Source organism: Schistocerca piceifrons, chromosome 1 (genome assembly GCF_021461385.2).
Source record: "Schistocerca piceifrons isolate TAMUIC-IGC-003096 chromosome 1, iqSchPice1.1, whole genome shotgun sequence".
NCBI classification, from domain to species: domain Eukaryota; kingdom Metazoa; phylum Arthropoda; class Insecta; order Orthoptera; family Acrididae; genus Schistocerca; species Schistocerca piceifrons.
In genome coordinates this window covers 734,807,253-734,821,293 of record NC_060138.1, presented here as the reverse complement: position 1 = coordinate 734,821,293, position 14,041 = coordinate 734,807,253, and the positions used below count along the sequence as shown (strand labels likewise).

General features: G+C 40.7%; 1 protein-coding gene across 1 annotated transcript in view; it reads left to right on the top strand.

Moving 5' to 3' along the window:
- Positions 1 to 13,528, top strand: part of LOC124803026 (Parkinson disease protein 7 homolog) — a 31,281-nt gene extending 17,753 nt beyond the window's left edge. The window contains exons 3-5 of the mRNA XM_047264138.1: positions 1,805 to 1,874; positions 3,381 to 3,506; positions 13,112 to 13,528. Coding sequence (XP_047120094.1) covers positions 1,805 to 1,874; positions 3,381 to 3,506; positions 13,112 to 13,230 — 315 coding nt within the window. The 3' untranslated portion in view covers positions 13,231 to 13,528. The remainder of the gene's footprint in view (positions 1 to 1,804; positions 1,875 to 3,380; positions 3,507 to 13,111) is intronic.
- Positions 13,529 to 14,041: the final 513 nt, after the last annotated feature.

Sequence of the window (14,041 nt, the reverse complement as noted above, 5' to 3'; positions counted from 1 at the left end):
GACGAAGTCGTGAAGCACCATAAAATAAACTTTAGTTCCAAACAGAGTTACTAAATCAAATTTATCCTGACATTTAAACGAAATAACTATGTCTTATTATAATGGGTTTAGAAAAAAATGATTTAAAAAGGCACCTCCGCTGAAATCAATTTTAATTGATGGAAGTCTAAATAGCTCAAAATTTTTGAGAGCTATACTTTACAAAGTTTACTGATAGACTTACTGTGTCAGCTCATTGTTGAGGTGTGGAGTATGATGACTTTAGAGAGAAACTTTCTCTCTCTCTCTCTCTCTCTCCCTCTCTCTCTCTCTGTGTGTGTATGTGTGTGTGTGTGTGTGTCTTATAAAGATTTTGTGGTTAATAATACGTGGCGATAAATATCTCCCTCCGTCATCTCAGTATACTGACACCACAGAACTACTAAGCCTTCTGAGCACACTGACATTTACTGCCAGCAACAGACTGCCACTGTTGACTCTTTCAACAACAAATATCTTTGGTACAGCCAGCGCAATTCCATTTCCAACTTGAACAAACACCTTTACACATATATTTTATTGTATACTACACATTCAGTTGTTACATGTAATTTAAGTCTTTAAGATAACGTATTACAAAAATAATAAAAAATAAAATCACAACTTTGGACAGAAAAATAAAGGCGTTTACACAAATAGATTCCTACGTCACTATCAGGTGGCAGCACTTGTTACGTCGTTTATGCTGAAATACTTCAAAATGAATTACTTGAGAAATTGATGCACAGAAGAGGGAAAATTATGTATGTCACTGAATCGAATTTACTGCGTCGTCACGTACTCCTTGCAATGGAGTGCGTCTTCTTAAAATAAAGCCACCGCAAACGAAAAGACTGGCGCCGCCATACCGACTGCTTTCTCGTGCCCCACAGGAGCGCCAGACGAACAGACGACCAGAATCGCCCTGCAAGCCAAACGACGGCTTGTCTCTACTACCATTGCTATCCCAAAAACAAAAATGGCTAGCTTACAATGAAGTGACATAAATAAGGTGACAGACAATTGCAGTCATAAATCAGCTAAGCAGGCGGTCGTCAAAACGAGTAATATAAAGCAATTCAGAATCTCTAATCTATTTTCTTGTTCAGTGACATGGCTCCGCACAGGTGAGGCCTGCGTTGTACTGACGATGTTTCAATATAGCGTATTACATGCTGTCTAGGTCTGAGATTTTCGCTTCTATAGCTCTACAGCCTTATGCAGTTCGAACATTCCTAGCTGTACATCTTCTTACATTCAAAGAGAGAAAATAATGCGGGTTATTTTACCATTATGATTTCTATTTATCTGCTACAAGACAACAAACATCTTAGTCGCTCCAGATATCGATAACTTAATGGAACATGCATATAGTGATAAATGTCACTCTATAACCCACATACTGTTGCATCGTTAAGTGTATGAGTAAATTTTGTCCCTTTCGAAGAATTATAGTGTTATGGATTTCGGCGCATACAATTTAAAATCGGGCAAACAGTAGTTTCGTAAAGACACAGCTACCAACAATATGTTTTAAACAGAAATGAAAATTAGAGTATCAATATTCTCTTGCCTGTAGCTGTAAGCTTCAGGGAATGTGTGAACATCCTTACTTAGAAGTTCTAATACCCTATGATCGTATGGATGTCGATGTTACACGGACCTATTATTTTCGATAATCGCAGTTGGAACCTTACAGCAAGGTGGTTCACTTTTAGCGCTCAGCATCAAGAGAAGTTTCATACTGATTATAGACAGATAAATTATAAATTCGTTTCTTTTTCAGTCACCTGAGGTTGGATCGCTGTTAAGAGAGCAAGAGAGAGCTGGTCGTTTCGTATGCGCTATTTGTGCAGGTAAGTGTTTAAAATAATACTAAGTCCCATTTTGAAGTATACGCCCATAAATTTCGTTTAGTTGCTCACTTTATTTCATCAAACGCAACGTATCTTGAGAAGTTGTGACAATTTTATTAATAATGTTCGTCTATCAGGAAGACAGGTTGTAGCCTCTCCCCGATGTTATTCAATCTGTATATTGAGAAAGCAGTAAAGGAAACAAAAGAAAAATTTGGAGTAGGTATTAAAATCCATGGACGAGAAATAAAAACTTCGAGGTTCGCCGATGCCATTGTAATTCTGTCAGAGACAGCAAAGGATTTGGAAGAGCAGTTGAACGGAATGGACAGTGTCTTGAAAGGAGGATATAAGATGAACATCAACAAAAACAAAACGAGGATAATGGAATGTAGTCGAATTAAGTCGGGCGATGCTGAGGGAATTAGATTAGGAAATGAGACACTTGAAGTAGTAAAGGAGTTTTGTTATTTGGGGAGCAAAATAACTGATGGTGGTCGAAGTTGAGAGGATATAAAATGTAGACTGTCAATGGCAAGGAAGACGTTTCTGAAGAAGAGAAATTTGTTAACATCGAGTATAGATTTAAGTGTCAGGAAGTCGTTTCTGAAAGTATTTGTATGGAGTGTAGCCATGTATGGAAGTGAAACATGGACAATAAATAGTTTGGACAAGAAGAGAATAGAAGCTTTCGAAATGTGGTGCTACAAAAGAATGTTGAAGATTAGGTGGGTAGATCACGTAACTAATGAGGAGGTATTGAATAGGGTTGGGGAGAAGTTTGTGGCACAACTTGACTAGAAGAAGGGATCGGTTGGTAGGACATGTCCTGAGGCATCAAGGGATCCAAAATTTAGTATTGGAGGGCAGTGTGGAGGGTAAAAATCGTAGAGAGAGACCAAGAGATGAATACACTAAGCAGATTCAGAAGTATGTAGGTTGCAGTAGGTACTGGGAGATGAAGAAGCTTGCACAGGATAGAGTAGCATGGAGAGCTGCATCAAACCAGCCTCAGGACTGAAGGCCACAACAACGACAACAACAACAACAACATATCAGGAAGAAGATATTCAGTGAAGCTTGAAGCAGTAAGCTTGTTAATCACAATTTGTTCTTGAATTTTTCAGTAAGTTACTGATTATGTGATATTATTCTAATGAATTTTAATTGCTCCAAATGTTAAAGTGGGGTTTAAATTCAGGTTTGTGGATATATGATTACCAACTAAAAGATCAAAAATAATTTGTCCAAAGTATAATATATCTGTGGGATGAGTACATATTACTAATAGAAATACATTTATTTTTTTAACGTAACACAAGGTCAAAAATAATTACCATATTGTTTCGGGCTATAGTGCGATTATCAGTGAAGATAATAAGTTTTAAAAGAAATAACATTTTTCGTTGTATTTGTTCATGGGATATGACTTGAATTTAACAGAGATATAATAGTACTCCCTAGCACCGTTGAGTAGTAATATGTATGAACTGCTCTTATTTGCAGCGCCTACAGTTCTCAAGGCACACGGTGTTGGCTACGGAAAGAATATCACATCTTTTCCGCCTCTTAAGGACGCCATGGTGGAGGGCAACAAGTACAACTACAAGGAAGACAAAGTAGTCGTGGACGGTAGGTTTTTACGTATCTCAGAGATATGTGTGGTGCTATTGACAGTGCATAGTGGCCGAAGTGAAGGGAAATGTTCTTGGTTAGTCCGAGCGAGGTGGAGCTAAGGTAACAATCTGGACTCACATTCAGGAGGACGTCGGTTCAAATCCCAGTAAATGTACGAAGGTTTCGTGTGGTTTCCCCCGGTCGCGGAAGGCAGATGACGGGACAGTTCCTCAGAAAAGATTACTTCCTCAATCCGAACTTGTGTTCCGTCTTCGGTGGCCTCGTCACAAAAGGGATGTTAAACCCTGATGTTCTTCCTCCTCACTGATGCTTAGCACAATAATTTAAACTAGATGTATTGGCGCTCCTGAATTTAAATATCAGAAGTCTATCATCATGGCTACTTTCTAAGCTTAGAACCAATTTGTAATTGAAATGTAAAGTATGAAATGAGGAAGTGTGAGAGAATGTGTAGGAAAGTAGTCTACAAAACATCCCTACCAAGAAAAAGGAACTGGGAACTGTTAACGGGATACATGCTTCGCCGTCCAGCAATAATTTAACTTGGCGCCGAAAGGAGCGGTTTGAGAATAACAACAACAGGGAGAGACAAAGATTCCAGTGTGATGTTGGGAGAAACATATTAGCACAAGGGAGGAAGAGATAGGGGACAAGAAAATAAAGTCCACAGGCTAGGAACAAGTAAAACAGCTGCTACTTGCCACCACGTGAGCTGGCATAGCGCGTGCTGTTCGTAACTCGAGAGGATCAGAAGTCTGTCGCAATTCGTACTTCAGCTAACTTGAGTGCACTCTGTTGGGAAATGGCCCAGTCATGTTTATTACTAGGTCTTTAAGATACAAACACTGCATCGCATATTTTGGCTATACCATCTGTCAACTACTTAGAAACGGAACTGCTACTGTATTGTGGGCTTCGTTGGATGTTAACGCTACGCGAGGAGAGAAATAATGAAATACATAACATTTTGCCTGTAGAAAGCAAGACAGTGACTGTACGCTCCAACGGGACAGGCGGTGACGTTATACACGGAGGTTTGTTCTAGTAGCGAGTCTGTAAAAAGCGTAACGTTCTCTTAACGTCTCTATTATGTCAAATGCTCTCCGTCACTTTATATTCCTTTCTTGTAGCGGCTAAGTAAATTCAATTTTGACTTTGTAGTTTTATCTGAGTACAGAAAGATGTACAAGAAACATCATGTGGACCAGAGACATGTACTAATGCATTCAGGATCTACTTTTGTACTATGGATAAAGTTACGTACTCAAACAGTTAAGATGGCACAATTTTGTCGCCTGTGTCTGAACAACTGACGGTTCGCAAAGCGACTTTTCTTACGGCCTACAGTTGATTACATTAACTTTTAACATTAACGAAAACATGCGTTAAAACTATTCCTTTCCGTAAATTAGCAACTACATGAAATATGATGTAAAATAAAGTCTTTCCAACACTAATTTAGGTGTTGCGTGAAAAAAGTAGATAAAAATTAAAAAAACCAAAGAAATGGTTACTTCAGTCTGTCGCAGGTGAATATGGGCTGCTGGGAAGAAATCAATTAATAGCAAAAGCAGATCATAATACGCGAGACAAGAAAAAGAAATGTAAATACATACGACGAAACAAAAGGTGTGACGATACCCTCGTCTAGAGATCGAGGTCTTGGAAGATTAGTTTGGTTGATTTGGGGGAGGGGACCAAACAGCGAGGTCATCGATCCCATCGTATTAAGGACGGATGGAAAGGAAATTGGCCGTGCCCTATCAAAGGAACCATCCCGGCATTTGCCTGAAGGGATTTTAGGGAAATCACGGAAAACCTGCATCAGGATGGCTGGACGCGGGTTTGAATTGTCGTTCTCCCGATTGCGAGTCCAGTGTGCTAATCACTGCGCCACCTCGCTCGGTGGCCTTGAAAGATGTATTCCAATCAAACTATGGAAGAAATAAACCTTATTTAACGAAGATAAGACTGTTGCATCATCAGACGATATATACTGATCAGCCAGAACATTATGACCACCCTCCTAATAGCCGAAATGTCCACCTATGGTACGGATAGCAGTGGCGACGCGTCGTAGCATGGAAGCAATGAGGCCTCGCTAGGTCGCCGAAGGGAGTTGGCACCACATGTTCACACACAACTCACCTAATTTCCGTGAATTCCGGGGAGGGGAGCGATGAGCTCTGGCGCCACGTGTTCGAACGGATTCGTGTCTGGCGAGTTGGAGGGCCAGTACATCAATTGGAACTCGCCACTGTGTTCCTCGAACCACTCCATCACACTCCTAGCTTAGTGACGTGGAGCATTATCCCTCTTCCTCTGCCGTCGGGAAAGATGATCGTCATGAACGAGTGTACGAGGTCTGCAACCAGTGTACGATACCCCTTGGCCGTCATGGTGCCTTGCACGAGCTCCACTGGACACATGGATGCCCAAGTGAACGTTCCCCAGAGCATAATGGAACTGCCGCCAACCTGTGTCCATCCCGAACTATAGGATACCGCGATGTTAACATTGCCACATACATAGGCGTCGGCTGCGGAGGCCCATCGTTATGAGTGTTCGGTGCACTGTGTGTTCAGACACACTTGTGCTCTGCAATTATTAAAGTCCAATGCCGGTTCCGTCACAGTTCGCCACTTGTCCTGTTTTACCAGCCTGCCCAACCTAGGACGTACGACATCTGTAATGAGGGATGGCCGCCCAACCTCACGACGTCTGGATGTGGTTTTATCTCGGTTTCGCCACATGTTGAAGACGCTCAGCACAGCCCTGCTCGAATACCCAACAAGTCGTGCAGTTTCCGAAATGCTCGTGCCGAGTCTCCGGGCCATCAAAATGTGCCCTCGATCAAACTCAGATAGATCGCGCGGCTTCCCCAATGTAAACATGGACAGCACACTCACTGATACTATATACACCGTTCGTGTGCCAGATGACGCTGCTATTGCCTGGACGAGTTTATATCAATAGTAATCAGCGGTCACAATATTCTGGCTGATAAGTGTACAAGGGGAATAAAATAAAAACCTGTTTGAACGTCTGGAAGAATGAAACTTCCTGGCAGATTAAAACTGTGTACCGGACCGAGACTCGAACTCGAAACCTTTGCCTTTCGCGGGCAAGTGCTCTACCAACTGAGCTATCCAAGCACACAGTTTTAATCTGCCAGGAAGTTTCATATCAGCGCACACTCCACTGCAGAGTGAAAATCTCATTCTGGTCTGGAAGAATGCTTAAAGAACAGACAAATACAGAGCTCTAGGGAACTTTTAAAGAAGGATTATAACTGTAGTAATCTCTGTTTTAAAAGGAGGGACATCGTTTTGGTACTAAAAAACAGCGAGAATTACCACCATTTCGACTTTTGTTTTGAAAACCACCTAAATCACGCAAGAACAGACGAAACCACCAGAATTCTTCACACGGAGGCAAAACCACTGAGTCTTATCCAAATAAAATAAAAGATTGCCAAAAAACACAAAAACAAATGAGCGTCGAGAGCGAAGGTATAGTAGCTGAAATGAGAAAATTAGAGGGTGCAAAGAAACAGAACATTCATCATCCGATCTGCAATTTATACGAAAGATAAAAAGTCTCTGGAGACCGGAAGTGCACCGTTATAAATCCATCACATAAGAATGGAGACTGAACAGCCCAAAATAGCTATCTACGGATTTTCCTGCTACCTGTTGTTGCAAAGTAATTCAAACGTAATAGAAGAACAAGTTAATTTGAAAGAGGTTCCAGAAAAAAGGAGGTTCTATGTGGAAAAAGTCTTTTGCCTCAAGAGCATTCGGGAAATAGGGTCAGTGGAAGAAACGCGGTATTTGTGTTTGTTGATTGAGAAAGAGACTTAAATAGTAAAATATACAGGAATCAATCGCAAATAATGTGTATTACAAATCCAGATCGAGATTTAGTTCACTGTGTGTCCATCTTCATTGTTAAAAGACGTTTAAGGAGCCAGTTGCAATAAGGTTTTTTTTTTCAGTTCCCCACAAAGGGGGCGGCCGGACAATGTATAAAATCGCTCTTCAGCCAGAGAATGCAGAACTATATTTAAAGATGGTTAATGTATACAAAAGGTAATAAATGATTTTGTAAAAAATACATAGTTGGATGATATCGACAATTTTTACATAAAAGCAAGTGACAATAAAGGAGGATCTTGTAAAATTCACGTAGCTGGAAAATACTGACGGTTTTTAAAATTCGTTTGACAGTTTTAAATTATGGTTAAAGTACAGTCATCGATGAAAGTGAATGATACCATGGTGTAACGGGATCATAGGTGACACATGAAAAAATGTCAGGTTGAAGGGGCGATGATGAGTGTGACTATGGGGCCCTGTAGAAGCGCAGGTATCGACTAGAAGTCAGCAAGGTGGATGAAGTAGGAAGAAGAAAATGGGAGGATAGTATGAGATGGAACGTTGTGATTAGTGTTGGGAAGAAGAGCATGTCTCAGAACGGAATTCATCGTTGGGGAGTAGGAGTTGGTTAAAATTCAGCCGGCAGAGGATGGTTAAGGCATGGCAGCGCATGGAAGGTGGAATACGGATGTAGCGGCGCAGCGGGCTATCTGGACTAGTTATCAGTGGGTGGGAAACTGGGTGCTGGAGCTGAATTTTGCGATTATTGTATGGGATCCGAAGGTGCTCTGGGAAGAAGTGCAAGAAGTGTGGCTTATGGATGAGTGGGCACACGATGAGACTTGGGAAAGGTAGGCGAATGCGGAAGGCGAGGCGGAGTGCACGTCTTTCCAGGATTTCAAGGGACTGATAGAATTTATTTGAGGCAGAAATCCAGTCACACTGGCTTAGTTTAGGATGGGGCGGATAAGGGGTTTGTAGGTGAGGATAATAGTAGAAGGATGTAGACCCGAGATGCTGCCTTTGTGTAATTTTAGTCGGTTTCGGGCTTTGTGTTGGATTATTAGGAGATGTGTATTCCATGTTAGTCAGAGGGATGGGTTGGTTGTAGATGGAGAGATGGAAGTCTGGACGATGGAAACGCCGGGTGGTGCAACATAATAAGATGGTGGCTTGACTTTTCTGTGTATTTAATTGAAGTTTCCACGTATTACACCACTCGATTAGGAGATTCACGTGTCGTTAGAGGTACAATAAGGTAACCTGCATGACTTATTACATGCACAGTTGTTTAAAATTTATGCAAGTCAGTGATAAAATACAGATCGTTAAATGTAAGTTAAAATATTAACACCACTTATATCTACACGTAGTCCCAACTGGAGTGTTCATATCAAAGGCTGAGTTCACACTGAGCCCGCTGTTTCTAGTTACAATGAAGTCTGTTTCGGTGTACGTCAAATTAATCTACAGCACCCTCTGTTCATGTGTGATATTTTAACAAACGGTATTTATTTTGAAATTACTATGTGTCATCATTTTATTTGTATTTTAGACTTTATAAAACTTACGTACGTAAAACAAATAAGGTGGTTGTAACTAAACATAGTAACTTATGTTTTCCATACATACATACGTTGTGGTAATTATGCGAACTAGGCAGTGGCATTGGTTATTGCTGAATACTTCACAACTGAACATTGTTTAAAATACAAAACATCTTGTTCAAAAGATCTGATTTAAGTACCAAATTTTTTTATTGAAACACTGTTACCTTCTAAGCACATTGGAACGAACGGGAACAGGCAATGGAGTACAAGATACAGCACCAAAAGCATTAAGTCAAAAATACCCGAAATCTTTCTGCTTTGTAATGTTCTTTCTCATAATCTTCACGTAAAAATGAATTATAATTTACTCAGTTTGGTGTTAAAACAGACTTTCAACTACATCATGTAATAACTTGGGAAATGCACTGTACGAGGTTTGGAACTTTAATAGTGGCAACTATTTATTTACAGCTCGTACAAAATATATACGTGTTTCTAAGTTTTACTGACCTTCAATGCTGTTCATTTTTGGAACACAAACTACGACTAGCTTAGGGACAGAAGTGATGACACTTTTGGCAGGATCTGGCCATCATTTTGCAGGACAATGCTCAAGCACGTAAAGTGCAAGCTGCTACTGATTAGTTTGACTGGTGGGGCTGCTAAGTGCTATACCACCTACTGCACTCCCCTGACGTAAGTTCAACTCAGTTTCTGAACCGAAGGAAACACTTCACGGCATCCGCTTCGGAACTACTGCAAATTCGTCGGGCAATAGACCGCGCCGCTCGAACTGTCAACACAACTGGCACTGCTAAGAGTATCCTACGACTTCCACATCGATGGCAACGGGTTATACACAATGTTGGTGACTACTCTGAAGGTCAGTAAAACTTGTGTATCTATTTTGTACGAGCAGTAAATAAATAGTTGCCACTATTAAAGTTCCAACCCTCTTATTTGTCCTCAAAAACCATGTACTCACATGTGATCTAGAAGAAGTGTAATCGCAAATAGCGCCTTCATATGCATCCACTAGGTCCTCACGTGTACCCTTCTCACATGGATGGAGCATTCTCATGTGTGAGAACAAATCAGGTGGAATATGCCCACTTTCAAGAACGTAAGCAGCGCAGTTAGGTTTTTCTGTCGTAATTTTTCGATCTAAGGCGACAAGATCGCTAAACCTGGCTTCAAGCAGTTTAGCGGCTTGTCACACATAGTGCGACATTTGTGACATAGGATGGCAGCCGGGACATACAATTCTACAAACGCCTGGTCCACTATGAACATTATGGAAGAACTGGAAATTTACACACGTACGAATAAATATCTAAACAATTTCCTCAAAGAAGAAACCAGTTTGAAAGATAAAAATAATTTAGAAAAGTTTATTGCAATTTTAGAAAAACGAAACGGAAAGAAAGCCACGTGAGTGACACAAAAACTGCAGTTAACACATGGAGGTAAACATTTTTACCTCCACGCACAAACAACAAAATTCTAATATCTGTGATACACAATCACCATCTCTGACCTTCAGAGATGCGATTTACTCTTCAAAGATAAAGCGTCGTGGGGGTGAGGAATGTCATTTCATCTGTAAACATGTTGTTTTATACAAATGAACTTACATGATTTGTACAACTTGTCACTAGACAAATTTCCGCTCATATATGAACGTCATTCTACCTGGACGTAAGTAAAACTGTAAAACAAAGAAATACCACCAGAATAAGCTACATACAATATTTTGCAGCTAACTGGGAGTCGGTTTATATAAAAACTAGCTGACAGACATGTGTTTCCCGGGCATTGATTTTGACAATTTCCTGTTAGAAACGAAGCCTTATACGTACTCCAGCAGTAGAATCGATGTGAGATGATCTCGAACCGTTTCTGTAGGCCGGGCGCAGCTGCTTGGCGTGATTACAACGCGATTTTGTATATGTCTCTATGGCAACGCCTATTCAAAGCTCTATAGACGGCTGTTGTTTTCACTGAGAACTGTCCAAAGCGCTGCAAGGAGTCAGGGATTTTCTTAAGTTGACTCGACTGTAGGACTGTCTCGGTAGTAAGGAATAAATGTTTTAAAACTTCCTACATGATGCGTCATTATTTCTCGTATATCAGTTTTTATGCTGGCATATCTCTTGAACTATTTGTCGTATAATGATATATTTGTGTAGGTACGTTCAGCCCCATGGGTGGATACTGACTGCGAAATATATTGGGAGTAAACTTACTAGCAAATAAGTAATACATTCAAGCGTCGTACACAATGCGGCAGTTGTTCACGAATCTCAGTGTTTATGACGACTTTCTCCTAAAGTATATGTGGTGTCATTATAAAATTTTGTAGGTGCATTTAGCGGCATACGTGAGCGCACACCACACACACACACACACACACACACACACACACACACACACACATATATATATATATATATATATATCCATTTTAAAATATGTATGGATGTCATAATTTGACCTCATGACGCTGTAGGCCAGGCAGAGAAGAAATTATTAGTCTTCTTGTGGAGAATGTTAGTCTAATAATATATTCGTAAGGTGAGATAGTGTGATTCCGACAAATGTTACTTATATATATTGATCTGCAACACATAGGCTTAGCATTGATGTAATTTCGACAAATGAGTTTTACGAAAATGCTACGTTGCTGGAAAACATTAAATGAAGGATTTTAGCGTCCTGTACAAGGTCTATACGGGATAATTTTTAATCCTCAACTACGGAAAATCTCTTACAATATGGGACTGTTGGCACCGCTGGATGTAACACTAAAAACTGACCAGACTGCGCAACCATTGTTCCGTATTCTTCCAAGGCATCGTTAGGTTATGTTGATGTTACACGAGCTCCCGTTGTCCAATCGGTTTCCAATGTTTCCAATGTTAAAATATTATATAATACATTCTAAGAGAAAAGAAAAAAAGACACACAGCGAAGGAATTATCCGAAGGAGACGGAATTTGATAGATGTGATGTACATGTTCAATGTACATGTTATGTACATGTTCAAACAAACAAATGATTTTTATTTCTCAAGAGACCGACTGAGTTATTCAAGAGAGAGTTTCACAAGTTGACTACGTCAGAAACACGTCTGCCCGCCTCTGGCCATTATGCGAGCAGCAATTCGGTTTGGCATTGGCCGATAGAGTTGTTGGATGTCCTCCTGATAGATATTGTTCCGAATACCGTCCTATTACCGTGCTGTAAGGATGCCACGGATGACAACCAAAGGGGTCCTGATATGAAAAGAAATGGCACCGCAAACCATCACCCCAGGTTGTCGGGCCGTGTGGCGGGCGACAGTCATGCTGGTATTCCTCTACCGTCCAGGGCGTCTCCAGACATGTCTTCGTTGCCCACTGGAGTTCAGTTCGAAGCGGGACTCATCACTGACGATAATTCTACTCTCTTTAATGAGATTCCAGGACCAAGACGAGTCTGGAGACGCGATAGCGATGGGATACCAACTTGACTGCCGCCCGCCATGTGGCCCAACTACCAGGAGTGATGGTGTAATTTTTTTTTCGTAGCAGGACCCTTTTGATTGCCATCCGCGGCATCCATACAGCAGAACGGAACGTTGACAATATTCCACGCCTCGTTTTGTTGCCCTTCATGGCTAGCCATTCTGGGCTTACGTTCCAGAAACGTAAAGCCCCCCTGTACACGACGAGGGTTTCTGCTGATTGTCTTCGTGTTTGCTAAAGCCTACCTTGGCCAGTAATGTCGCCGGATCTTTCCCCAACTGAGAGCGTTTGGCGTATTATAGACTGGGGCCTCCAACCATCTCGGGATTTTGACGATCAAACGCGGTAATTGGACAAAATTTGGCACGGTGCCCCTCAGGAGAACACCCAACAACTTTATCAATCAGTACTAAGCCGAATAATTGCTTGAATAAGCGCCATAAATGAACCAACACGTTATTGGCTTGTTCAATTTGAGAAGCTCTTTCTCTTGAATAAATCATCCATTTTTTCTGGAATTGTTGTAATTTGATTGTCTGTACATGTACATCGCATCTACTAATTTCCGTCCCATTCGGATAATTTCTTTGTAATGGGTCGTTTCTTTGCCTAATAGTGTATGTAAGCTATGTTAATTGAACCTAATGCTGTTGATGTGCCCACAGGAAAGCTCATTACGAGCCGTGGACCGGGCACGGCGTTCGACTTCGCTCTGCGGATCGTGGAGGAGATGGTGGACAAGGAGGCAGCGCTCACCGTGGCCAAGGCGATGCTGCTGGCATGAGGGGGCCACGCCTCCTACGTACTCAGCGCTCACGCCAAAATACGAGAACACACACTTTGTCCACCCTCACGTTTGCAAATACAGTGATATTTCGTCTCTCCATATGCGTAAATGGTCCTCGTAGTTTCGGCGTGGTAGGCAACTTAATGGTAATATAATTTGTAGATAACGTTGAGAATGAGCTACCAAATTGAAGAACTGGCTGTAAACAATGATTAAGGACAAGCTGGAATTTCAAGCGCATCAATTGTGATTTATTTATTCCGGTATGTCATTTTTTCAAATGTTTCCAATATAACGCTACATTTTTAAAATTGCAAAACCTATTCAAAATATTATTCTTAAAAAGTTTTCAGTGAGCACTCGTTTACTTCCAAACGTGAGTAATCATTTACTTACGATTGTTTACTTACTGTGCGAGTTAGCAAAACGTTACTGTGAAACCTCTCAAAAATATAAATTCAAAATGCTAAAACTGTTTCAGTTTATGATACTAAGATTTTGCATTACAAATTTTTGCAATAACAAAGTATAACAAACTCAAAAATTACTTGTTTGATTCAGCAAAATACAAAATTATTTTTATTGTCACCTTACTAGAGCACGTAAATGATGACAGGGGTGACCTCTAACATTTCTGTCATCACACTGTCACGTAAATTCACGTAGACCGTGGTAAGGGATATAGCTTAACATTGTTTACTTGCTTAAGTAATTATTCTTATCTGCTCATTAGCAACAACTATTGAGGCGCATTTGCATTCCTGAACATATTCGGAATCTTTATCTGAGTCGTAGTTATCCACATCAC